The 27,034-nt window shown below is 43.9% G+C and overlaps 3 protein-coding genes across 25 annotated transcripts in view; 2 read left to right on the plus strand and 1 right to left on the minus strand.

The window, feature by feature from the left end:
* Nucleotides 1–267: 267 nt before the first annotated feature.
* On the minus strand, nucleotides 268–7,778 carry LOC115181224 (Krueppel-like factor 10). The gene is made up of 4 exons (XM_029743247.1): nucleotides 7,462–7,778; nucleotides 1,983–2,231; nucleotides 961–1,819; nucleotides 268–642 (listed from the first exon to the last, which is right to left on the minus strand). Exons 1-4 carry the CDS (start codon nucleotides 7,501–7,503, stop codon nucleotides 371–373), a joined length of 1,422 nt encoding a protein of 473 aa, XP_029599107.1. The 5' UTR covers nucleotides 7,504–7,778; the 3' UTR covers nucleotides 268–370.
* A 1,266-nt stretch (nucleotides 7,779–9,044) lies between these two features.
* Nucleotides 9,045–13,098, plus strand: LOC115165656 (uncharacterized). The gene is made up of 3 exons (XM_029718922.1): nucleotides 9,045–10,487; nucleotides 12,056–12,692; nucleotides 13,094–13,098. The coding sequence occupies exons 2-3, from the start codon at nucleotides 12,083–12,085 to the stop codon at nucleotides 13,096–13,098; spliced, it is 615 nt and encodes a 204-aa protein (XP_029574782.1). The 5' UTR covers nucleotides 9,045–10,487; nucleotides 12,056–12,082.
* An 8,248-nt stretch (nucleotides 13,099–21,346) lies between these two features.
* The window catches only part of LOC115181234 (E3 ubiquitin-protein ligase UBR5), a 44,173-nt gene continuing 38,485 nt past the window's right edge, over nucleotides 21,347–27,034 (plus strand). For 21 of the 23 annotated variants that reach the window (XM_029743254.1, XM_029743257.1, XM_029743299.1 and 18 more), the window contains exons 1-4: nucleotides 21,347–21,592; nucleotides 24,645–24,689; nucleotides 24,847–24,928; nucleotides 25,182–25,258. In XM_029743254.1, coding sequence (XP_029599114.1) covers nucleotides 21,531–21,592; nucleotides 24,645–24,689; nucleotides 24,847–24,928; nucleotides 25,182–25,258 — 266 coding nt within the window. In that variant the 5' untranslated portion in view covers nucleotides 21,347–21,530. The remainder of the gene's footprint in view (nucleotides 21,593–24,644; nucleotides 24,690–24,846; nucleotides 24,929–25,181; nucleotides 25,259–27,034) is intronic. The other 2 variants (XM_029743345.1, XM_029743335.1) reach the window with 1 other exon arrangement.

A 27,034-nucleotide genomic window follows, 5' to 3' on the forward strand; every position in this document is an offset into this window, starting at 1 on the left:
TACTGTACTCTATAACATCTACTGCATCTTTCCATCTTGATGTAATGTATCACTAGCCACTTTAAACAATGCCGCTTTATGTTTCATACCCTACGTTACTCATCTCATATGTATATACTGTACTCTTACCATCTACTGCATCTTGCCTATGCCGTTCGGCCATCACTCATTCATATATTTATATGTACATATTCGTATTCATTCCTTTACACTTGTGTGTACAAGGTAGTTGTTGTGGAATTGTTAGGTTATATTACTTCTTAGATATTACTGCATGGTCGGAACTAGAAGCACAAGCATTTCTCTACACTTGCATTAACATCTGCTAACCATGTGTATGTGACAAATACATTTGATTTGAAGAGTTTATTCAGGGCAGAGGATGAAGGAATGGTGCCGAAAACACTGCATGTGTAACATCACCGCTGTGACAGACTCCCATCTGCCAACAGGGCACCTTCTTGGTGGCCAGGTGTCGACGGGCGTGCTTGGCCAGGTGGTCGCTACGCATGAAGCGGCTGTGGCACATGGGGCAGGCGAAACGCTTCTCTCCCGTGTGGGTTCTACGGTGGCGTGATAGCTCATCGGATCGGGCGAAGCGTCTCTCACAGCCTTCCCACCTGCATTTGAAAGGTTTCTCACCTGAACAGAACACATAGAGGAAAGACTAGTGTTACAGCAGGACACACACACAGTCAGCCATACAGGCTAAGAGGGTGATTACCTGATCTTGTTATTACGGCATGTAAGGAGGTCTTTGAACGTTGTGGCTTTAGTGCAATTACAGCACTAATAAGGTAGCAAGAGGAAGCCAAAGAAAAGAACACTAACTTTAAAAAAAACTGAGATAAGCTATGTTGTTATTCCTACAATATGTAATACTTGTGTTACTTGTAAACAAAAAGGTCACTACCTGAATTTGTAACATTTAAACCAGACTCCCCACCAGCCCTGTCTTACCTGTGTGAGTCCTCATGTGAGCCTTGAGGTGGGAGCTCTTAAAGTAGGTCTTGCCACAGTCCTCGTGGGGGCAGATATGGCTGCGGACTCTGGACACCTCAGCGGGCTGCAGGCTGCTCCGCTGGACCACTGAGGTGAAGCCTGGCACTGGGGCGATGGCTGGCAGCTTGGTGCCACCAGATGTCAGCACTGACGGCTGGATCCCGACAACTGGCCGGGGAACCAAGAAGATGATAGGGCCCTTTGTCACCTGGTCGCCCATGAAGAAGACTGAAGGAGGACCAACTGTTGCTGACTGTTGTTGGTGACTGGTTGCCGCCACCATCATGGTGGTAGCCATTGGAATATGACTGTTCGTTGCAATTGGCACAGCAGGTAGTATCTGGCAATAAACCGGAACAGGAGAAACCCTACAGTTGACAGGGGACACCGATGTAGGTTGGTGGAATTTACCAACAGAGGCTGGCAGAGTCACAGTAACCGGAGCCTGGATGGCAGCCGGTTCAGCAGAGGTGTCAAGGGGTGTCATGTTCCCTTTGGAGTCCCTGCCAGATAGCCTATCTGCCAGGGGGTTGATGCTTTCTGGGCTTGGCTGGGGCTGGGGAGGCAGGGGTTGGGTTAGTCTGTGCTCCAGGGGGGCGGCTGGACAGATGCTCCAGCTGCAGTGCTGTGCGTCTGCAGTGTGACGGATCACACTGGTGGCCTGTGATCGGGGCTGGCTGACCATTTGTGGCTGTGTCAAGCCCTGCTGTGCTGGCTGTGGGTTATGGCTCTGGCACCAGGAGGTCTGTACTGTCTCTGGAGCAGGATGACTGTGAATGGCCTCAAAGTTTGGCGGGCTGTATGGCGGGGTCATACACTGAGACGGAGGGGGGAAAAAACCTGAAGTGGTTACAAAACGATATAATCTCTACATTGTGTGAGGTGATATTTATTACATTTCACTTAGTATGGAGGATTATCACTGTGAATGTATGTGACAGAACTTGAGAGAACACACACAAGTATAGCAGGAAATTTACCAGAGACTCACGGACCTCAGCCGGGTCAAGTGAGAGACGAGAGTCATCCTCTGAGAAGTCAGAGGAAGGGGTCAGAGGTCGGAACTGTCTATGCTTGAAGCTCCTGGAAGTCCTGGCTTTCCAGTGGGTGTTCATGAACATAAGAGCCTCCACCGCCTCCATGTCTCCCACGGCCATAGGGGGACACTGGGACTCTTCATGGTTCTGACTGCCAGGAAAGTACAGCTCATCAACTTCCATGGTGTCACTCTGTTAACAGATAAAGGAATATACACTGAGTATACAAAACATTAAGAACACCTGCTCTTTCCATGATATTAACTGACCAGGTGAATCCAAGTGAAAGCTATGATCTCTTATTAATGTCACTTGTTAACCTCTCTGGGCTAGGTGGCACCAAATCGTCCCACCTACTTAACAGCCAGTTGAATCCTGTGGCGCGATTTTCAAAACATTTGAAATGCTATTACTTCAATTTTTCAAACATATGACTATTTTACAGCTATTTAAAGACAAGACTCTCGTTAATCTAACCACACTGTCCGATTTCAAAAAGGCTTTACAACGAAAGCAAAACATTAGATTATGTCAGCAGAGTACCCAGACAGAAATGATCAGACACCCATTTTTCAAGCTAGCATATAATGTCACAAAAACCCAGAAGACAACTAAATGCAGCACTAACCTTTGATGATCTTCATCAGATGACACACCTAGGACATTATGTTATACAATACATGCATGTTTTGTTCAATCAAGTTCATATTTATATCAAAAAACAGCTTTTTACATTAGCATGTGACGTTCAGAACTAGCATACCCCCGCAAACTCCCGTGGGAATTTACTAACAATTTACTAAATTACTCACGATAAACGTTCACAAAAAGCATAACAATTATTTTAAGAATTATAGATACAGAACTCCTCTATGCACTCGATATGTCCGATTTTATCCCCTGCTGATTTTGTACGTTTGCCCACTGACAAATAAATGATCAGTCTATAATTTTAATGGTAGGTTAATTTGAACAGTGAGAGACAGAATAACAACAAAAAAATCCAGAAAAACACATGTCAAAAATGTTATAAAATTATTTGCATTTTAATGAGGAAATAAGTATTTGACCCCTCTGCAAAACATGACTTAGTACTTGGTGGCAAAACCCTTGTTGGCAATCACCGGAAGGGGAAAAAAGGGGGAAAATCTTGGGTGAGAACCTCCTTCCCTCAGCCAGGGCATTGAAAATAGGTCGTGGATGGGTATTCCAGCATGACAATGACCCAAAACACACGGCCAAGGCAACAAAGGAGTGGCTCAAGAAGAAGCACATTAAGGTCCTGGAGTGGCCTAGCCAGTCTCCAGACCTTAATCCCATAGAAAATCTGTGGAGGGAGCTGGAGGTTCGAGTTGCCAAACGTCAGCCTCGAAACCTTAATGACTTGGAGAATATCTGCAAAGAGTAGTGGGACAAAATCCCTCCTGAGATGTGTGCAAACCTGGTGGCCCACTACAAGAAACGTCTGACCTCTGGGATTGCCAAAAAGGGTTTTGCCACCAAGTACTAAGTCATGTTTTGCAGAGGGGTCAAATACTTATTTCCCTCATTAAAATGCAAATCATTTTATAGCATTTTTGACATGCGTTTTTCTGGATTTTTTTTGTTGTTATTCTGTTTCTCACTGTTCAAATAAACCTACCATTAAAATTATAGACTGATCATTTCTTTTTAGGTGGGCAAACGTACAAAATCAGCAGGGGATCAAATACTTTTTTCCCCTACTGTACCTAGTCCCTGTGATCCTTAATTATCCTTTCTCCGAAGACATACAAGCTCATTAGACATTAGTTGAAAGGTGATATTACAAATATCAAAAGTTTAAAGTGAAATATGAAATGATTTTTGTCAATTACTTTTCCGTCCATAAAGAAGCAAAGAAAATGATGATTGGAACAACTGTCATTATTCTTCAGCTGGTTAATAAACACAATGCTCATACTGTACCAGTATCTTTTCTCTATACACTTCAGTAAATCTTTAGATACCTAACATAATTGATTTACTTGTCCACCAATACTAACAGAACATGTAAATCAGGGATTGTCAACTGGCCTATTTGTAGGCTTATGGATCATGGTAAAATGTCTACATTTGGTTGTGCATCAGCAGTTTTTCTCTTGATATGTCAGTCACTGACAGTCACTCAATTAGCAATGTCAGCTAACAGTTTTTTGAGTGGTAAGTTAGTCTAGCCAACTATCTAAACATAGTAATCATGGCCGAATACCAACCGGGTACAGAGGGCACGTACCCAGGGGCCCTAACCTCCAGGGGGCCCCCATTGATTTTGTTAGTCACTCTCACTCAGATATCATATAAACATAGCATTAGTCATTGCAAACTGTGTAGAATTGCAGGAAATTCACTTTAAAACTGCTAAAATGTCTCTCCACTCCATGGCAAAATGAGTAGAACTGCATGAAATTTGTTAGAAAATGTCAACATTTTCTCTCTGCCCTATGAGAACTGTGTAGAATTGCAGGAAACTTGCTTTAAAACTGCAACATTTACTCTATGTTTTTATTTAACTAGGCAAGTCAGTTAAAAACAAATTGTTATTTTACAATGACCGCTGGGCCAATTGTGCGCCACCCTATGGGCCTCCCGATCACGGCTAGTTATGATACAGCCCAGGATCGAACCAGGGTCTGGAGTGACGCCTCTAGCACTGAGATAGACCGCTGTGCCACTCAGGAGCCCCTATGTGCCCCTATCAAGGCGGTGACCCGATCCTGTAGGTTCATGCTCTACAACATTCGCAGAGTACGACCCTGCCTCACACAGGAAGCGGCGCAGGTCCTAGTCCAGGCACTTGTCATCTCCCGTCTGGATTACTGCAACTCGCTATTGGCTGGGCTCCCTGCCTGTGCCATTAAACCCCTACAACTCATCCAGAACGCCGCAGCCCGTCTGGTGTTCAACCTTCCCAAGTTCTCTCACGTCACCCCGCTCCTCCGCTCTCTCCACTCGCTTCCAGTTGAAGCTCGCATCCGCTACAAGTCCATGGTGCTTGCCTACGGAGCTGTGAGGGGAACGGCACCTCTGTACCTTCAGGCTCTGATCAGGCCCTACACCCAAACAAGGGCACTGCGTTCATCCACCTCTGGCCTGCTCGCCTCCCTACCTCTGAGGAAGCACAGTTCCCGCTCAGCCCAGTCAAAACTGTTCGCTGCTCTGGCACCCCAATGGTGGAACAAGCTCCCTCACGACGCCAGGACAGCGGAGTCAATCACCACCTTCCGGAGACACCTGAAACCCCACCTCTTTAAGGAATACCTGGGATAGGATAAAGTAATCCTTCTAACCCCCCCCCCCCCAAAAGATTTAGATGCACTATTGTAAAGTGGTTGTTCCACTGGATATCATAAGGTGAATGCACCAATTTGTAAGTCGCTCTGGATAAGAGCGTCTGCTAAATGACTTAAATGTAAATGTAATGTGCAATGGCAAAATGTATAGAATTGCAGTAAATTAACTTTAAAACAAATTTTTTTTATCTCTGCTGTCAAGTAAACAAGTAAAATGTTTTGCTCGCTTAGGGCCCCGAAAAAGCTAGGGCCAGCCCTGGCTAATGGTATAATACATTTACTATAGTTAAGAGAGTTCAGTCATTTAACTGCATAAATGGATTGATTGCTCAAATCAGTTGACTGCATGTGTGGGTATGGATGTGGGTACGCAGACCGCCAGCCACTGCAACCCCTCATGAGGAGTTCAGAATTTGTGTCCCCCCCCATCAAAGTTCAGAATTTTGTGAACTGTGAGTGATCGGCAAGTGTTTCCCAGCACTTTGGCCTTTTACACAGTTACCCAGCAGATGCACAGGGCATGCTGCTTATACAAACAGTCCCATGCCCCCTCACACAGGCTACACAGAGAGATGGGACTCAAATCTACTGTCCTTCAAATTCAACTAAATCTCAACATCCACTTATTATGTCCAGACCTCTGGCAGTCTCTATGGGTGTGCCACAGGGTTCAATTCTCCAGCCGACTCTCTTCTCTGTATACATCAATGATGTTGCTCTTGCTGCTGGTGATTCTCTGATCCACCTCTACGCAGACGACACCATTCTGTATACTTATGGCCCCTCTTTGGACACTGTGTTAACTAACCTCCAGACGAGCTTCAATGCCTTACAACTCTCCTTCCGTGGCCTCCAACTGCTCTTAAACGCAAGTAAAACTAAATGCATGCTCTTCAACCGATCACTGCCCGCACCTGCCCGCCCGTCCAGCATCACTACTCTGGACGGCTCTGACTTAGAATACGTGGACAACTACAAATACCTGGGTGTCTGGTTAGACTGTAAACTCTCCTTCCAGACTCATAAAGCATCTCCAATCCAAAATGAAATCTAGAATTGGCTTCCTATATCGCAATAAAGCATCCTTCACTCATGCTGCCAAACATACCCTCGTAAAACTGACCATCCTACTGATCCTCGACTTCGGTGATGTCATCTATAAAATAGCCTCCAACACTCTCCTCAACAAATTGGATGCAGTCTATCACAGTGCCATCCGTTTTGTCACCAAAGCCCCATATACTACCCACCACTGCGACCTGTACGCTCTCGTTGGTTGGCCCTCGCTTCATACTCGTCGCCAAACCCACTGGCTACAGGTTATCTACAAGTCTCTGCTAGGTAAAGCCCCGCCATATCTCAGCTCACTGGTCACCATAGCAGCAGCACCCACTCGTAGCCCCCAAAGCCAATTCCTCCTTTGGTCGTCTTTCCTTCCAGTTCTCTGCTGCCAATGACTGGAACGAACTGCAAAAATCGCTGAAGCTGGACACTCATATCTCCCTCACTAGCTTTAAGCACCAGCTGTCAGAGCAGATCACAGATCACGGCACCTGTACATAGCCCATCTGTAAACAGCCCATCTATCTACCTACCTCATCCCCATACTGTATTTATTTATCTTGCTCCTTTGCACCCCAGTATCCCTACGTGCACATTAATCTTCTGCACATCTACCATTCCAGTGTTTAATTGCTGTATTGTAATTACTTCGCCACCATAGCCTATTTATTGCCTTAACTTACCTCATTTGCACTCACTGTATATAGACGTTTTGTTTTCTTTTGTTCTACTGTATTATTGACTGTATGTTTTGTATATTCCATGTGTAACTCTGTGTTGTTGTATGTGTCGAATTGCTATGCTTTATCTTGGCCAGGCCGCAGTTGCAAATGAGAACTTGTTCTCAACTAGCCTACCTGGTTAAATAAAGGTGAAATAAATAAATAAAATACATTACTAAACAGATATCAAAAAGTTCTGTTTACATTCTAAACGTATTTCAAAGAGATAGATGCACTTTTTTTAAAGAAAATGTCATCATCCAACATCACCCTAACGTTAGTGGTTTCCTAAATACTTCAGTGAGAATTAGGATTGTAGCTACTTACATTGTTGTGGTGCTCGACAAAGGACGACATACATTTTCTCATATTCGAAGACAATGTATCGAATGTAACTTCACTGTGTTAATGAAGTGATGTGACAGTCGGACTTGTGGTAAATGTTACAATATATGTTTCTCTATTCCCTTTTCCAGTTCCATTCAGCCATAATTTCAAATACAGTGGATACAGAGGGGCCGGTCTCTACGTTCAGCCAATCAGACACAAATGTGTACTAGACAGGAACCAATAGGAGAAGAATCAACGCGTGATCAGGGGCTGATGTGGTCCGTGGAAACAGCGTGGTACACAACAGCATCAGCGTGTGAAAATACCGCTGCGAATCCTCTTTTCCGAGTTGAGTGAGTCACATAAAACCCCTAACATGACGAATTGTCGAATTTTGAAAGATCTCAGTTTATTCATTCTACTGAACAACATCTGATGATACATTAGTTGTTATATTATATTACATTCGTTTACACACCTGATATTGTTATTATAATTTTTTTTAAACATTCATTTTTTTAAAGTCAAGAAGACTTGATTTATAAAGACTAAATCCAATATTATATAGCAGACTGGTCTCATAGACCAGACATAATATAGTAAACGTAAATCCAGGATACCAAATTTGTATGATATATTACATTTGGTATGGTTACATAAAACAGAAGGAGGGTGGTTGGGTAGAGGTATAACATGAACATCTAGCAACTCAAAAGTTGTGTGTTCAAAACTCATCATGGATCTCTGCAGCATTTTAGCTAATTACCAACTTTGCAACTACTTACTACATTTTTGCTACTTTGCAACTACTTAGCATTTTAGCTAACCCTTCCCCTAACCACAACCCTTTTAGCTAACCCTTTCCCAAACCTTAACCCTTTTAGCTAACCCCTACCCCTAACCCCTAAAGCTAACGTTAGCCAGCTAGCTAACGTTGGCGTTAGTACCCACCTAGCTAACGTTAGCCACAACAAATTGGAATTCGTAACATATCATATGTTTAGCAAATTCCTAACATTGTACGTTTTGCAAATTCGGAACATGTTGTATGAATTGCAATTCATAACATATCATATAAATTGTAATTCATAACATATCGTTTAAAATGGATGATGGACATCCACAAATGAACACATACCATACGAAACGTAAGATATCATACTAAATGGATTGTCTCGGATTTACAAACAGATACAGAATAATACGAAATGCTCTGAGACCACATTGCATATATACTATCTGGTTTTGATATTTGGTTTCCAACAACAGGAGAGTTGCTGGTTTGAATCCCAGCTGACAGGAACAATCTGGTGGGAGTTCAAGTGTTCCTGTCATTGTCCCCTTGAGCAAGGCACTTAACTCTACCTGCTACAGACAAAAGCTCTTTTACAATATTCCCTTTAACCTCAAGGGATTTGAACCTGGATAGATAAAGGCTAAATTGTATTTATCTAGGCAAGTCAGTTAAGAACAAATTCTTATTTATAATGACGGCCTACCGGGGAAGGTTAACTGCCTTGTTCAGGGGCAGAACGATAGATTTTTACCTTGTCAGCTCAGGGATTTGATTCAGCAACTTTTCGGTTACTTGCCCAACACTCTAACCACTAGGCTACCTGCCACCCCAATGTGGCTGTGTACAGAGAGAGACATCACCCTATTAAGTGTCTGCGGTTTTTGGACTGCTGCCCTCAGTAGGTCTGGTAGAGTGTTCTATCCTGCCAACAGAGATGTGGGGGTCTATCTGTTCCCTGTATGGATAAGGTAAGTGTCAGCTGTCTAGACGTTCCTCCATGGGTCAGAGACTGGGAACAATGGGAGGCTGCAGACAGAGACAATAGTGAAACATACACACAGACTGCCTCCCCAAAGGCCTCCTGTTCCCTTAACAATGCACAACTTTTGACCAGGGCCCATAGGGTAGTGCACTATATAGAAAATAGGGAGCTATTTGGTACACAACCACAGCCAGCCGGCACGGCATCTCCAGGCCTCTGGGTGGTGGTACTGTCTATCTGACACTGAATGATAATATTTAACATCTTACCTCCATTAAAATAACTGACTATAAATCAAATAAGAAAATATTTTATTCAGTCCAGTCAGTTGTGACTCACTGGACTCTTTCCATCAAGTACAGTGTTCCTTAAAAGAGTTAACTCCATTACTAGTTCACTGTATCACAGTATCATGTAGTGTCAATGCACGGTCTCTAGACGGCCAGCGGTCTCTAGCTCTGGGTGCCAAGCTTATGTACTGTACATCTCGGCCAAATAGTGTGTCCTAGATTCAAGTTGTAATGCAAATAGATGGGGTCGTATCTGGAGTGTTGGGCTAACTTTGAGGCTTGAGGCAACTGTGCCAGTACAGTATCTTGTGATCAGAACCTAATAGGCTATCTGAGCTGCTGCTGTTCATCTGAGATTATTGCTGGAATGGAGGCGTGGCAAGAGGGCCTGGGCACAGTCCCTGAATTCATCCCTTTTTCTCAGAAGAAGTGACCAGGAAAAGCCCAGCAGCGTCCATCCCTCCCCCTTTCTCACGTATATGCCAGCAGTCACTTTACCCTGAACTCTGAAGCTGGGTTCCTTGTGAGATCGTAGTGCATGGGGGTGGAGTAGTGAGAGGTGGTTGCATGCCTCTAGAACTAGACGGACCCATAATAGATTAACATTAACACTACACGCAGACTTATTCCAGTTTATCCCACACTGACCGGTCCTAAACTAAATCTTTAAAAAAAAGTCCCAGCTAGCAGTACAGATGAGTTATTTTAAAGCCTCACTCCTTAGTGAGATATCTTGTTACTGAGCTGGAAATAACTCATATTTATTGTGCTGGCCTGAGTGACAAGAGCTGGTGTCGTCACAGCTGATGTGGGCTTGTTTAGTGGTGGTGAAATAGCAGTGGAGAGAGGCTCAGCGTTTGGTCTTCAGAGTGTGCATTGGAGGACTGTAAAATGTAAATCTTAAATCCTGGAGACATTGGCACTGTTTACTGATGCCTTCCCCCTGTGTGAATGGGTGAGACCTCGTTTCAAATAGTATTAGTTTTCTTTCAAATACTTTTGAGCATTTCAATTAGTCCACCTGGAATGCCAGATGGGTGACGTTTGTACTTTTGGGGCTATTCTATTGGTTCCACTGTGCAAGGCAAGCTCAATCAAGTGCAGCTAAAGTTTTTGTTGTCTATCATTGTAAACAAATATTATTTGAAACCAGGTGTGGTGTGGATTACTTTAAGTAAAGGACATCAGGGTTTTACTCCAAACACTCCCCAACACAATATGGCTCTAACTACAGTATTCCTCCGCTTCTTTACTGCCCCATCAAATTAAGCTTTTAAGTGGCTAGAAAATGGCAGAGGTTGTAATCTGATCTAAATTGTATAACCAATGTGAATATGTGAGGTGAAAGTTGAAGGATGTGCACTACATTACTTTGCAGTGACACAGCAAGTTCCCTGCTGTTTGTTTTATTATCAGTATGTCCATATTGATCCTCATTTTAGGCCATTTGATAACACATTGACCCGTAATCTAAAAATAACAGTGATATTTCTATGTTCTTGTTTGAGTTGGCTCTGATAAAGGGTTACATTTAGGATTAGTGGCAACAGAGAGGTACTGGCATGGAGTTCAACCACCTCAGGATAGGAATACACAGAGGCACACAGTGGATTTCTGGAAAAGCAGCATGTTTTGGCGACAGTTCCACCAGCTATACAATCTCAGTTAAACTCCTGTAAATTATCCTGCAGGTGATATCTTTAGGAAAATGTCTTGTCCTTGCAGTTAGCAAGCATAATCTGCAAAATATATACACTAACGTTCAAAAGTTTGGGGTCACTTAGAAATATCCTTGTTTTTTAAAGAAAAGCATGTTTTTTGTCCATTAAAATAACATAAAATTGATCCAAAATACAGTATAGACATTGTTAATTTTGTAAATGACTATTGTAGCTGGAAATGGCAGATTTTTAATGGAATATCTACATAGGCGTACAGAGGCCCATTATCAGCAACCATCACTCCTGTGTTCCAATGTCACGTTGTGTTAGCTAATCCAAGTTGATCATTTTAAATGGCTAATTGATCACTAGAAAACCCTTCAGCTGTGCTAACATAATTGCAAAAGGGTTTTCTAATGATCAATTAGCCTTTTAAAATGATCAACTTGGATTAGCTAACACAACGTGCCATTGAAACACAGGAGTGATGGTTGCTGCTAATGGGCCTCTGTACGCCTATGTCACGACTTCCGCCGAAGTCGGCCCCTCTCCTTGTTCGAGTGGCGTTCGGCGGTCGACATCACCAGCTTTCTAGTCACCACCGATCCATGTTTCCCTTTTCGTTTTGCTTTGTCTTGATTACACACACCTGGTTTCAATTCCCTTATTATGTTCCTTATTTAACCCTCTAGCTTACCTTTCTGTTTTGTCCGTGATTGTTCGTTGTCAGTGGTTGTTGGAGGTGTTTCTCCTCACACTGTTGTTTCCTGTTGGAGATTTTGCTTGTGTTCTTTTGAGTAAACTAGACTGTTTCACTCAAACCTGTGTCCTGCGCCTGACTCCGCTACGTCTCCAAACCCAGGTCGTTACAGAATCACGGACCATTCAAATGGAGTCAGCAGGCGCAGACAGCCCTCCTCTCCCAGTAGAGGAGCGCGTCCAGCAGCACGCAACCATGTTGCAGAGTCTCGGGACAGCCATGGATCGCGTGCTGCAGACCATGGACAGATGGGAGAGAAGAGGATTTCCCATCGACCCAGCCACACCACCTCCACCCGCACCTCTACCTACACCCATGCCTATCCATCCGTCGTCAGGATCCAGTGGGATTCGGCTCTCGCTCCCGGGAGCGTATGACGGAACAGCTGCCGGGTGCCAGGGGTTCCTACTCCAGCTGGAGCTCTACCTGGCAGCTGTTCAGCCGGCCCCTTCGGGACGCGCGAGAGTGAGTGCCCTCATCTCCTGCCTGACTGGAAAAGCCCTGGAGTGGGCCAACGCCATCTGGGGAAGGGAAGGCCCAACTCTGGATGACTATGAGGACTTCTCCCGCCGCTTCCGGGCAGTCTTTGATCATCCACCTGAAGGGAGAGCGGCGGGGGAGCGCTTGTACCATTTGAGACAGGGGAAGAGGAGCGCTCAGGAGTTTGCGCTGGATTTTAGAACTCTGGCGGCAGGCGCGGGATGGAATGAGCGGGCCCTGATCGACCACTACAGGTGTAGTTTGCGAGAGGACGTTGGTAGGGAGCTAGCCTGCAGGGACATTACCATCAACCTGGACCAGCTGGTGGACTTATCTATCCGGCTGGATAACCTGTTGGCCTCCCGCGGACGTCCGGACCGGGGTCCGTTAGTTCCATCCCCCAGCTCCTTAGACCCAACACCCATGGAGTTGGGAGGGGCTGCGATGAGGGGGGCCGGAGGGGGGACCATTCCCTGCACTAGCTGTGGCCGCAGAGGGCACACTGCTGTTCGGTGCTGGGGAGGTTCTCCAGGAAGTCGAGGTAGCAGGCGGAACACTGGTGGTTCATCCCAGATGAGTAGGCACACGACCCACCCACAGCCCCCTGTTGCTCACATGTGGTTACCTATAGAATTTCCGGGGTTTTCCCCGCATTCCCAGCATAAGGCGCTAATAGATTCAGGCGCAGCTGGGAACTTTATTGACCGTTCCTTGGCACATAGATTAGGGATTCCTATTGTTCCCGTTGATGTTCCCTTCCCTGTACATGCCCTAGATAGTCGTCCTTTGGGGTCGGGGCTAATTAGGGAGGTCACAGCTCCCATGACTATGATAACGCAGGGGGTCATGAGGAGAGAATTAGTCTCTTTCTGATCGACTCTCCTGTGTTTCCCGTTGTGTTGGGTCTTCCCTGGTTGGCCTCTCATGATCCTACTATTTCGTGGCAACAGAGGGCTCTCAAGGGATGGTCCTGTCAGTGTTCAGGGAGGTGTGTAGGTGTTTCCTTAGGTGCCACTACGGTGGAAAGTCCAAACCAGGTTTCCACCATGCACATTCCCCCCGAATATGCCGATTTGGCACTCGCCTTCTGTAAAAAGAAGGCGACTCAATTACCACCCCATCGACCGGGGGATTGTGCAATAAATCTCCTGGTAGGCACTGCACTTCCCAGGAGTCACATGTATCCTCTGTCACAGGAGGAGACGGCGGCTATGGAGACATATGTCACCGAATCTCTGGGACAGGGATACATTCGGCCTTCCACTTCACCTGTCTCCTCGAGTTTCTTTTTTGTGAAGAAGAAGGATGGAGGTTTACGCCCGTGTATTGACTATCGAGGTTTGAACCAGATTACTGTAAAATACAGTTACCCGCTGCTTCTCATCGCCAGTATGACAGAGTCATTGCATGGGGCGCGCTTCTTCACAAAATTGGACCTCAGGAGCGCTTACAACCTGGTGCGTATCCGGGGAAGGGATGAGTGGAAGACGGCATTTAGCACCACTTCTGGGCACTATGAGTGCCTCGTCATGCCGTATGGGTTAATGAATGCTCCATCCGTCTTCCAATCCTTTGTGGATGAGATCTTCAGGGACCTGCACGGGCGGGGTGTAGTGGTGTATATAGATGACATTCTAATATACTCCACTACCCGCGCCGAGCACGTGTCCCTTGTACGCAGGGTGCTTGGTCGACTGTTGGAGCATGACCTTTATGTCAAGGCGGAGAAATGTCTGTTCTTCCAACAGTCCGTCTCCTTCCTAGGGTACCGTTTTTCCGCGTCAGGGGTGGAGATGGAGAATGACCGCATTTCAGCCGTGGGTAATTGGCCGACTCCAACCACGGTAAAGGAGGTGCAGCGGTTTTTAGGGTTTGTCAACTACTACCGGAGGTTTATCTGGGGTTTTGGGCAGGTGGCGGTCCCCCCTTCTTGCTGAAGGGGGGACCGGTGCAACTGCAGTGGTCGGCTGGGGCGGACAGGGCTTTTGGTCCCCCCTCCTTGCAGAAAGGGGGGACCGGTGCAACTGCAGTGGTCGGCTGGGGCGGACAGGGCTTTTGGTCACCTGAAGGCTCTGTTTACCACAGCTCCCGTGCTAGCGCATCCTGATCCCTCCTTAGCGTTCATAGTTGAGGTGGACGCGTCCGAGGCTGGAATAGGGGCTGTGCTATTGTAACAGTGTAGGTTCCGTCCCTCTCTTCGCCCCAACCTGGGCTCGAACCAGGGACCCTTGCACACATCAACAACTGACACCCCACAAAGCATCGTTACCCATCGCGCCACAAAAGCCACGGCCCTTGCAACGCAAGGGGAAACCCTACTTCAAGTCTCAGAGCGAGTGACGTCACTGATTGAAACGCTATTAGCGCGCACCACCGCTAACTAACTAGCCATTTCACATCGGTTACACTATCTCAGCGCTCGGGTACGCCACCAAAACTCTGTCCCTGTGCTTTCTTTTCGAAGAAGCTCAGTCCGGCGGAGCGAAACTATGACATGGGGGATAGGGAGTTGTTGGCTGTTGTCGGGGCCCTGAAGGCGTGGAGACATTGGCTTGAGGGGGCTAGACACCCTTTCCACATTTGGACTGACCACCGAAATCTGGAGTACATTCGGGCAGCGAGGAGACTGAACCCTCGCCAGGCTAGATGGCCTGATTTCGTGACGGATCTTCCCCCGTCGCGGGGTAACACCACGATCCTGGTCATTGTGGATCGTTTTTTTAAGTCCTGCCGTCTCCTTCCTTTGCCCGGTCTCCCTACGGCTCTACAAACTGTGGAGGCCCTGTTCACCCATGTATTCCGGCACTACGGGGTGCCTGAGGACATAGTGTCTGATCGGGGTCCCCAATTTACGTCTAGAGTCTGGAGGGCGTTTATGGAACGCCTGGGGGTCTCGGTCAGCCTTACCTCAGGTTTCCACCCCGAGAGCAACGGGCAGGTGGAGAGAGTCAACCAGGAGGTGGGTAGGTTTCTGCGGTCCTATTGCCAGGACCGGCCGGGGGAGTGGGCGGCGTTTATCCCCTGGGCGGAGATGGCCCAAAACTCCCTCCGCCACTCTTCTACTAATCTAACCCCTTTTCAGTGTGTGCTGGGTTATCAGCCGGTCCTGGCACCATGGCATCAGAGCCAGATCGAGGCTACTGCAGTGGATGAATGGTTTCGGCACTCGGAGGAGACATGGAACGCTGCCCATGTGCGACTACAACGGGCCATCAGGCGGCAAAAGGCGAGTGCCGACAGCCACCGCAGTGAGGCCCCGGTGTATGCACCGGGGGATCGAGTCTGGCTCTCGACCCGAAACCTGCCACTTCAACTGCCCTGCCGGAAGCTGGGTCCGCGGTTTGTGGGGCCATTTAAAGTCCTGAGGAGACTGAACGAGGTTTGTTATAGGTTACACCTCCCCCCTGATTATCATATTAACCCCTCGTTCCATGTGTCTCTCCTCAGGCCGGTGGTGGCTGGTCCGCTCCAGCAGTCTGAGGTGCGGGAGGTTCCTCCGCCCCCTCTGGACATCGAGGGGGCCCCGGCGTACACCGACGAGCCATTATGGACTCTAGACATCGGGCGAGGGGCCTTCAGTACCTCGTGGAGTGGGAGGGGTACGGCCCGGAGGAGCGATGCTGGGTACTGGCGGAGGACATCCTAGACCCGTCGTTACTGCAGGAGTTTCACCGCTTCCGCCCGGATCGCCCTGCGCCCCGTCCCCCGGGTCGTCCCCGAGGCCGGTGTCGGCGCGCTGCTGGAGCCACGTGTCAAGGGGGAGTACTGTCGCGACTTCCGCCGAAGTCGGCCCCTCTCCTTGTTCGGGCGGCGTTCGGCGGTCGACGTCACCGGCTTTCTAGTCACCACCGATCCATGTTTCCCTTTTCGTTTTGTTTGGTCTTGATTACACACACCTGGTTTCAATTCCCTTATTATGTTCCTTATTTAACCCTCTGGCTTACCTTTCTGTTTTGTCCGTGATTGTTCGTTGTCAGTGGTTGTTGGAGGTGTTTCTCCTCACACTGTTGTTTCCTGTTGCTTGTGTTCTTTTGAGTAAACCGGACTGTTTCACTCAAACCTGTGTCCTGCGCCTGACTCCGCTACGTCTCCAAACCCAGGTCGTTACAGCCTATGTAGATATTCCATAAAAAATTGCCGATTTCCAGCTACAATAGTCATTTACAACATTAACAATGTCTACACTATATTTCTGATCCATTTGATGTTATTTTAATGGACAAAAATGTGCTTTTCTTTCAAAAACAAGGACATTTCTAAGTGACCGCAAACTTCTGAAAGGTAGTGTACATCATCTGAATAATCAGTATTTGCTTTTTTTCTGTCATCCAACTATTTTAACAACATCTTAACAATGTATTTAATCACATAAACTAAGCCCTCATATATAACGTGGCTTGCCACTGACAATTCAGAATACAAAAATGCAGATTACCTGAAGTGAAAGTAAAAAACAAACTGTATATTTGTTATAAACCTGTTATAACCATAGACCATAGAGGTTATAAAACAACATAAAAAACTAAAACATGTTCACCTCACATTTACTTTGTGTACGCCTAGTACCAGACCAATGGCCAGATGAACCAGATTTGTCCTCATGTTTTTCTTTTTTGTAGAAACATTTCGCAATACCGCTGAGAGAAATGTCAACCAGATGTACCAAATCTAACTTTACTGAAGAAAGCAAGTGAGTGTGAAGCAGATCACAGCAGCTGACTCTCTGGGAATTTTGCAGTTTATGTTGATTCTGAGGGAATGAGAGAGTCTGTCACATGAAGGACTCTCTTCACTCATTCACCTCAGGGGCAGGCAGAGAGAAGTGGAGCGCTCTCTATTCCCTTCTTTTCCACTCCTATACTCTAAGGGGCTGTACAGTCATTAATTTCAGAGTATTAGTAATTTCCTCTACTGTATAGGCTGATGAAGAAAGTGATGACGAACAGACAAACCTGTAGCATTACCTATGTGCCTCTGTCATTCAAACGAGCAGTTGTATACAGTTTAGATAATTTTATACCCCGAGAACACAGATGTATCTTTTTCCATTTGTGTTGATTTTTAACATAGAGCATATACTGTATCTTTTCTTTTTGGAGAAATATAGAAATCTTTATTTTATGTATTACATTTCTTCATAAATGAATTCTTCTGATACTGTGATCATAAAAGACAATATTTCTTGAAAAAGTACTATTTTTTAAGAAACAGGCAAATACGTGTGATTTGACAAAGCGTTATCGGGTACTAATCATACGGGTAGGATTAGGGCCCTGTCTCTGGGATACTCAATCAGCAGCCAACAACACACTTCTCAAAAGGTGAAAAAAAAAATAATGATCCAAATAATTAAAAGGTGAAAGACAAAGCCTGCCATCTGCTGGTATAAAAAAATTACTTCAAGACCATAGGTCTATACTGCTGAAGCTGTCAAAGCTGTTTCTAGATGAGTAGGTACATGCAATCAATGCTTCTGCTACATAATAGAGTTATCTAAAAAACTACACCAGGTCTATCAAAATGTTTTAATTATTTTTCTTCAAAAGGATATACTGTAACATATAGTCCCACAACACTGGAGGCGTAGCGAAAGCCGGTCATGTTTTTATTGCTGTGTGGAAATGTAAAAACAGGCTAAAATAATTATACCATTGGTTCCTGCTGCTATGCTTCTTTTGGGGATTCTGCCATAATTAGGCCAACACAGCACTCATATCCAGGGCAACATGAATCAAGCAGCACAGGAGTGCCTTTTACTGTAGCTAGGCTGGCCTAAGGTTACTCTGCTGCTCTACTGTCAATTTCCTTAATTTCCAATTATTTCAGGAAGAGGAACTGCATTTTTAATCTGTATTGTATTTTTAACCCACCATATCCAGTGTCCCTTTGGTTATTCTGGCTCTTTATATATTACATTTTCATGTATAGATATTTAAATATCAATAGGGCCGGATTACTGAACAGGCATGCAGGGCTCTGACCCCCAGCCCCCCCCCCCCCCCCCCCCCAAAGAATTAACAAATTGGGTTGTCCCCCCCTGTAGGTCGGGGGCCACCCAGAAAACTTATGATAGCAAAATGTGTAGAATTTAGAACTTCAAAATTCTCTCTCATCCTCATGGTAAAATGTGAGCAATTACATTAGATGAGCTATAAAACAGCACATTTTTCTCTCTGACCCATAGAAAAATGTGTAGACATGCAGGAAATTAGCTTTAAAACTGCAGCGTTTTCTCATAACCTCCTGACAAAATGTCTAGAATAGCATTATAAAACAGCAAATGTTTTCAATGTGTTTAAATGGAGGAAGTAATAAATAAATAAATGCATTAAAATACAAAACACTTTTGAAAGAACATAGGACACGTATGATTTTGACAGTGGTTACTGAAGGTCTATAGACAGGTGTTATATCTGTGGACCTTTTTCATTACGCCACTATACCCACTGGGCAAAAACTGGTTGAATCAACAGTTTCCACATCATTTCAACCAAAAAAATGATTCAGTCAACACATACAATGTGTAAAACTGATTGGATTTGCAAAAAGTCATCAATTTAAGAGAATTTCGTATTTTATTCACACAACTTTTAGCTTAAATCCTATGACAGGGTGAAATGTTGGTTGATTTCACGTTGAATTCATGTTAGTTAATTCAAAACTAGGCGTTTAATTGAAGTCTGTGCCCAGTACGTAATTCCTCTCTTGAGCTGTGGGGATGTCAACCAGCAGAGGGAGCATGGGGATTATACATGGCATGGGATACAGTCATTGGTTAATATACACCTCCACAAAATACATATTGGACAGTGATCCTCAATCTCCATGTTATAGTATCCACATACAAGTTTGCATAATGGAGAATGTTTATTTTTCAGAAAAGTAATGACAGAGTGGAAAGGAAATGTCTGAATGTAAGATGTGATTTTGTTTGCTCTATTGACCCAGTTTTGTCATTGTCAGAGGAAGCACCTATTATCATTGTTTGCTAAATCCTCACAGAGCTCCAAATGTATTATGGATTATCTCAAACATCCTTGGATTTGTTGGCAGCGTTCCTTTGTGCATCCTTATCTTGTACCTAGAGGCATTGTGTATAATCTTCCTTCTTAGGGAGGAGGTCAGAAACCTGGCCGGGTGGTGCCAGAATAACAACCTATCCCTCAACGTAACCAAGACTAAGGATATGATCGTGGACTACAGGAAAAGGAGGACCGAGCAAGCCCCCATTCTCAACGACGGGGCTGTAGTGGAGCAGGTTGAGAGCTTCAAGTTCCTTGGTGTCCACATCAACAACAAACTAGAATGGTCCAAACACACCAAGACAGTCGTGAAGAGGGCACGACAAAGCCTATTCCCTCTCAGGAAACTAAAAAGATTTGGCATGGGTCCTGAGATCCTCAAAAGGTTCTACAGCTGCAACATCGAGAGCATCCTGACTGGTTGCATCACTGCCTGGTACGGCAATTGCTCAGCCTCTGACCGCAAGGCACTACAGAGGGTAGTGCGTACGGCCCAGTACATCACTGGGGCTAAGCTGCCTGCCATCCAGGACCTCTACACCAGGCAGTGTCAGAGGAAGGCCCTACAAATTGTCAAAGACCCCAGCCACCTCAGTCATAGACTGTTCTCTCTTCTACCGCATGGCAAGCGGTACCGGAGTGCCAAGTCTAGGACAAAAAAGGCTTCTCAACAGTTTTTACCCCCATGCCATAAGACTCCTGAACAGGTAATCAAATGGCTACCCGGACTATTTGCATTGTGTGCACCCCCAACCCCTATTTTTTACGCTGCTGCTACTCTCTGTTTATCATATATGCAAAGTCACTTTAACTATACATTCATGTACATACTACCGCAATTGGGCCGACCAACCAGTGCTCCCCCACAGTGGCTAACTGGGCTATCTGCATTGTGTCCCGCCACCCACCTCTGTGTCCCGCCATACGACCCGCCAACCCCTCTTTTACGCTACTGCTACTCTCTGTTCATCATATATGCTTAGTCACTTTAACCATATCTACATGTACATTCTACCTCAGTCAGCCTTACTAACTGGTGTCTGTATGTAGCCTCGCTACTTTTATAGACTCGCTACTGTATATAGCCTGTCTTTTTACTGTTGTTTTATTTCTTTACTTACCTATTGTTCACCTAATACCTTTTTTGCACTGTTGGTTAGAGTCTGTAAGTAAGCATTTCACTGTAAGGTCTACACCTGTTGTATTCTGCGCACATGACAAATAAACTTTGATTTGATTCTAGGAGCGGAGACTGCTGTAATTATCCTACCTCTTGCATCAGGACCAATATAAAAAAACAGTAGCAATTTCCTTTAAACTGTAGTCTACTAATCCTAGACATCATATATGAACACATTCTTGTCTATTGATGTTTTGTATTATGTCATTCTGTGTTACGTTTCATGTTTTGTTTGGACCCTCAGGAAGAGTAGTTCCTGCTTTCGCAACAGCTAATGGGGATCCTAATAAAATACCCAAATAACACACACTCAAACTCTGAGTGAACCCTTGGTGTTATTTTATTGTTCATTTTTATTTAGGGTAGATTTAGAGACCTATAATAGGGAGAGGCTCCAGACAGTGTCCCTGGAGGAACTGTTTTTGTCTTACTTGTTAGACTTTTGGCAAAATTGGCAACCAATGTATGTAAAGATGTTATAGAGACAATGTCTGAAACAAAACATAGATCATAAAACTATTGCTTTCTATCCAATAAACGTATCACTATCCAATAAAAATGTTAAAATAGCACGAGCTAGACGTCTACAAATGTTCATTTCCTTTCTCTTCATTGCCTTTCTTCTTTAAACCAATCCCGTTCCGTTTAACATATTCCATGTTTCTGTTCAAGGTCCAACCAGCGTCCAGTTTTCGTGTGTGCTAGCGTTAATCAACATACAGAACGAAAAAGCTTGGTAGAGTTAAGATGGCGGCATGTGGGTGAGGAGGCTGTAGTTCTAAGCTCGGGATTTTTTGTCAAAAAATATTTATATGAATCCTTACATATACAGATATCGAGAAAATAACAATTCCCACACACTTGACACATTTGTGTGTTAATTTGGATCGGATCCATGACATCCATACACTTCGTGGTTCACCCGTTGCCCGGGACTGAGGACCAGCTCAATGACAGGTATTTGTTGCGGGCGTGGAAAATAAGGGTTTAAATCAATATATATGTGTAGGGTGTGGTACCCGACGATTATCTATTTGTTTCGAAGAAATATTCATATTGTCATGTGTATTTCAATCGAACAATTTTCGACCACATTACCGTACTTGAAGCAAGGCCCGGCATCTTGAACAAGCCTCTTCAACGTAGCTAACGACGTTAGCTAGCCTGCTAGGTTAACAAGCTAGTTAGCCAGAGCTAGCAGCAGTTAACGGAGCTGTTTCGTTCGTTCTCTGACTGCCTGGAATGATTGGCCGATGGTCAAAGTTGAGACGGACAATGCGGGTTGGGGGATGGGGGGGGAAAGAGGGAACGTCTGTGATTATGGCATTGTAATGATCCGTCATTGTTTGTTTTTTTGCATTTGACAATGTGTATGTCATGTCAACTACCTTTTGGATATCTTATTGTCGACTATCCAGTTGGCTAGCTCAACGGAACCATTGAAGATGTAGCTAGCTAGTTAAGTGGCTAATAAGATAGCTAATATGTTAGCTAGTCATTGCTAGGTAACGTTAGCTAAGCTAGCCACACTTGTGCTAATATGTTTGCTTGCTAGTTAGGTACGGTTATGCAGCCAACCAATTGTAAATTAACATTGGATTGCTTATTTGCTTCGACTTAGTTATCTAGCCAACCAACGACGTTAGTCGACCAACTAATATTGTTCATCGTGAATAAACATCAGCTCGTTTTCACCTCATATTCTTAATCTCCAGCATCCAAACCAGTGTCTACATACAGTATGAGAAAACAGCGCTTTTCTATGATCTGTGGTTTAAAAATATAAAGGTCCTACAAAATGATTATCTGTGACATTGCAGGTAAGATTAAAAGTAAAAAAATTATGATTTTCAAAACCTGCAACGAGTTTCTAGGCCAAAGGTGTATTTTCTTGGTCCCCATATCACGGCGAATCTCTCACTGTTTGAAAATCACTGTTGAAGATGTCATCGGGTAGCTAAAACTTTTTAACTTTGTATTATTTTATAAGTACAAAACTTAGAAATGCGCCTTTTTCACATATATGCTGGACATAATAAAAATGAGGTTGAAAGTGGTGGAGTTGACCTTTAAGTTACAAAATTTTTTACAGACGTTAGTTTGAGAGGCAAGGACTAGCTATGAACAGTTGACTGTATTGTGACCTGTATTTTGCTCCGCAGGTGATTTATAGTAAACTTATTTATATCATCTATTGAGATTGAACTGATTTAATGGGCCGTTCTACTTTAAGACAGAGATTGGGACGTTGGAAAAGCACATCTTGAATGACCTTGAATTAAAATCCAGGATATGACATTTGAAGCTAGGATTTTGTACTTGTGTGGAGTCTGGTCTGTAACATTGGCCACCTGCTTTGGCCTAATTGACCAAGATGGTTCAGTTGACTTGACTGGTTCCTAATACAATCATGTTCACTCATCTTGCGATAGAATTGGCTGATGTGGAATGATAATCATTCCCCAAGTAAGCTATATCTTTTACAAGCTGCTAGCACAGGCAATGGCATGCATTCACATTTGCTATATGGTCATCATGTGCTAATATATCCCCCTACTGCTCAACTGCAGTTATTTGTCTTACCAAAGAGGTGTTTCTTACCTTAGTTGTCAAGAGGCATACTTTTATCCCAAATAAGATATTTGCTTACAAGAATAGGTTGTGACTCAAAATACGCCAGTCTTATGGACTGCTCGTGCCTCGACTGTTCAGGATGTCTTCATGACCCGGCTGAGGACACATTCTTCTCTGACCCACATGGATAGAACAGTATTTATTATTTTTGTACAGGTTAGGAGGGGGAATTAGGTTTAGTATATGCGAACACATTTCTTGCAGACTAAAGGAGCCCTTCTGTCCTGTTGATGTTGGTTATTAATGGCTCTGGGTGGTGTGCCTCATATATCAAGACAGTGTTGCTGGCTCATTGTTTATCTTCTGCAGAGGGACTGGTTACTGTCACTGGACAACCGGCTGGGCCATGCCTTAAGTCATTGCTTGTCCACTGGGCTTGCTTGACAGGAAATGTCATTTGGCGTAGGCCTATTACTTACATTTTCACCCCTTACATCTTGCATTCAACTGTCTGATAGCCTTTCCCCCTTTGTAACAGGTAATATTGCATCTTTGACAAGATTTGTCCACTTTCTGTGGCTGACTTTTTGTATGATAACAGCCTTTGTGTATTGACTTGCTCCCTTGAGTATATGGATTAATTAAATGCTTGTTCATTTCACTTGTTTCCTGTCACCATTAACCATTGTTGTACTTAAGCCATTAGAATGAGAATCAATGCTTTCAGTAGTGTAGCCTATAGCAGTTGAAGCTCTGTTTAAACAATTGTTGATCCTATTTGACCTGTCATTTCATAGTAGGCAAAACGAGTAAGGCATGTGCCTGGTTCACTCATTGAGAGAACAGATGCTAGAGCTGAAACAAGAAGTAAAGCTGTCAGTCTCATGTTTTACGTGACATGTTTTTTAAACTTTGCTACAATCAAATATTTTGCTCGTCTAGAATGGTGACAGTTATGGACTTGTACTAAATAATAACTCTGCTCAACTTGTACTAAAAAGAATGGTCACAATAGTACTGGTGTCTCCTCTGTTGGATGTAGCTCCGCACATGCCCTGTTTCTTTGACTGGGGGAATGACCTGCCCACTAGTATCCTCTGCATGAGTGAAGGCAACAGTCCCAATGCAGTGCAGATGTTTATACACACCATGCTCTAACTGTTTAGCTTTACTGTTATTTAGATGTTATTTTGCAGCTGGTGAGTAATTTTGATACTGTTGTCATCAGCATTCATGTATTTGAGATTCTCATTGGACATCTTGTTAACGTCGTGTAAGCAGATGCCATGCTCCTTAGTCTACACAGAGTACAGACTAGTAGAAATGTCCTTATTGGCCATGGATTTCCAGACCATTAATTGCTCAAATTCACACCGTGAACGGAAATGAACGATCTCACTGTCAATGTTTTTTATTGAATTTTTATACTTAACAGACTTCGTGAAGTGTCGGAGAAACTCAACAAATACAACTTTAACAGGTAAGTCATTCATATTTTTTTTATTTTAACTGTGGAATTATCAGCAAATGTATTATTCAGCCATGTCTTTCAGCAGGGACCACACTCCACAGATATATAGCGATCTTATAGCTTTTCTACATGTTAACATTCACTACATTGTCTGTCTCCAATGCAGTCATCCACACCTCAACCTGCTGGAGCAGGCCACCTTAAAACAGTGTGTAGTTGGACCAAACCATGCTGGCTTTCTGCTTGAGGTAACATCGAAGGATTTATGTATATTACAATCAATAACATTTGAGCTGTACTGCCTCTACATTTGATGGAGATTGTGATTTCAAACGGCACCCTATTTCCTATACAATGCACTACTTTAGGAACAAAGTCAAATGTCCGCTTTAAATTTTTTTTTATAAAAGCACAATAAATAATTATATTTTAGTGTATTTTTTTGTGACATGCCATCACCTTTTCTGTTTTGATAATATGGAGAAATGTCTTTCTTTCCAGGATGGACGTGTGTGTCGGATCAGCTTTGCTGTCCAGCCAGATCGTCTGGAGCTGACCAAACCAGATGGCAATGATGGGTGAGACTGTTTACACTAGGAAAATAGTTTCATCCTAATGGAGTATAAGATAACTTTCTATACCAGGGGTTGCATTAGCTTTCAGAAATCGGCATTTTCAAAACATATACCATAAAAAAATCAGCGTTTTAAACCATTTCACCTGCGTTTTTTATATTGAAAATCAAGTTTTTTTTTTTTTTTTCTTCAGTAGCGTGATAAGGGGTGTGCAACTACATAGTTTTTCTTCACACAAAATACATTATTGCAACACATTCGGTATAATTTTTTCATCATATGACCACAGAAGTGCAAAGCTATTTGGCTAGTAAATTAGTTTGCAATGAAAAAGCAAGGTATTTTTTGCGAAACGATGGGTGGCCATCATATTTGTAATGTTTGTCATAGATAGAATGTAGCCAGCTACATTTCCTAATGTTTTGTTTGACGTTAATCTTGCTTTGTAACTTGTTACTGTAAATACTACACCGGAGGAAAGTACCGTTCACATCAGTCAGAGCGCTTCTGGCGATCCACTGAGAGAGAGCAAAGATATTTCATCCGAGTGGAGAAGTGCAACTTAAGCACAAAATGAGTCCTTTTACATTCTTGATTTAGAGTGAACCCTGACTGAAGCCGAGTAGAGTTGACAATAAGAAGCGTTTTAGATCTGCATTTACAAAACGCAGCAAGATATTTTGTCTGCCGTGACTCCTGCATGCTGAAGCCTAGCAATGGTGAGTCCTGCGAGTTGCGTTCCACTGAGTTCTTACTAAGTAATACTGCAGGCCTACTAGTAGAACGGGTTCATGATGTTATTACTTGGTCACTTAACACACTATGACAAATGAAAGACCTTCAAGGACAATGTTTTATAGATAAGTAATTGGTCTTTTATTCCATTTCTGCAATTTATTGTCCCTCAAAAAACTAGGTAAAACAAAGCTCGCAATGGTATCTTAGCATTTAGGAAATCTAGGCCGCGTTCTGAAAGCCAATTGCATTTATGAATCTGCTCTTTGCTTTTCTTTGTTTTATTTTGTATGAGCAAGAATGCCTTTTTAGCTGTTGCTAGGGTTTGTGTTGGTGGCCAGCATGCATTTGTGAGATTCATTGATACCATATATGTCTTACCAGCAGACCAGCATCAAACTGTGAACTCGGCCCTGTAGTTGCAAAGCATGCAAGTGAATCAGCCTGAGAAAGACTGGTGTATAATGTGACTGGTTTACTTTAAGCTTTTCTGCAGAGCACATGTTTTGTTGCCTGGCACGGTGAAATAAGCTGAACTTTTCAAAAGAAAATGAGATGGTTTCAGATGGTAATAGCTTTGCAGTCAGCCGCATTGTGGGTTACTGGAAAGCCTTACTGTGGAAACGAGCACGGCACATTTTCAATCAGTAACTTTGACAGCTGACTGAACAAAGCTTCCACTCAGAATACTATCCAGTCACACTCCGCACAATGTATTTCAAGTTATTACAGTGTCATACTTGTGTAATAAATGGTAAACAAATGTACATTTTTACAGGTTATTTATATTTTATTTCTGCAGAAGTCTGCACAGTTCCTTTCATTGTTAGGCCTAGTATACTCAGTTGCTAAATAAAACACTTCTATATTTTGTGTGTTGCTGAAATGCCTAATAGTAAAATCTATCTGCATTCTTTCATTGGGAAGCAATTCCCAATATATTGACACACTGTGTACAAAAGAGTCATGGGTTTGAATCTCAGACCGGAAAATGCTATTATGGTCAGTCTCAGGCATTGCTCATGATTTGGTGGCAAGTATGTA

Source organism: Salmo trutta, chromosome 3 (genome assembly GCF_901001165.1).
Source record: "Salmo trutta chromosome 3, fSalTru1.1, whole genome shotgun sequence".
NCBI lineage: Eukaryota > Metazoa > Chordata > Actinopteri > Salmoniformes > Salmonidae > Salmo > Salmo trutta.

Bases quoted from the DNA above. Each gene is read 5' to 3' on its own strand.
- LOC115181224 (XM_029743247.1), bottom strand. From the start codon at position 7,503: ATGAGAAAATGTATGTCGTCCTTTGTCGAGCACCACAACAAT. The intron at 2,232-7,461 runs GTAAGTAGCTAC...ATCTGTTAACAG, and splicing joins TTGTCGAGCACCACAACAAT to AGTGACACCATGGAAGTTGA. The intron at 1,820-1,982 runs GTAAATTTCCTG...CCTCCGTCTCAG, and splicing joins CTGAGGTCCGTGAGTCTCTG to TGTATGACCCCGCCATACAG.
- LOC115165656 (XM_029718922.1), top strand. From the start codon at position 12,083: ATGGAGTCAGCAGGCGCAGACAGCCCTCCTCTCCCAGTAGAGGAGCGC.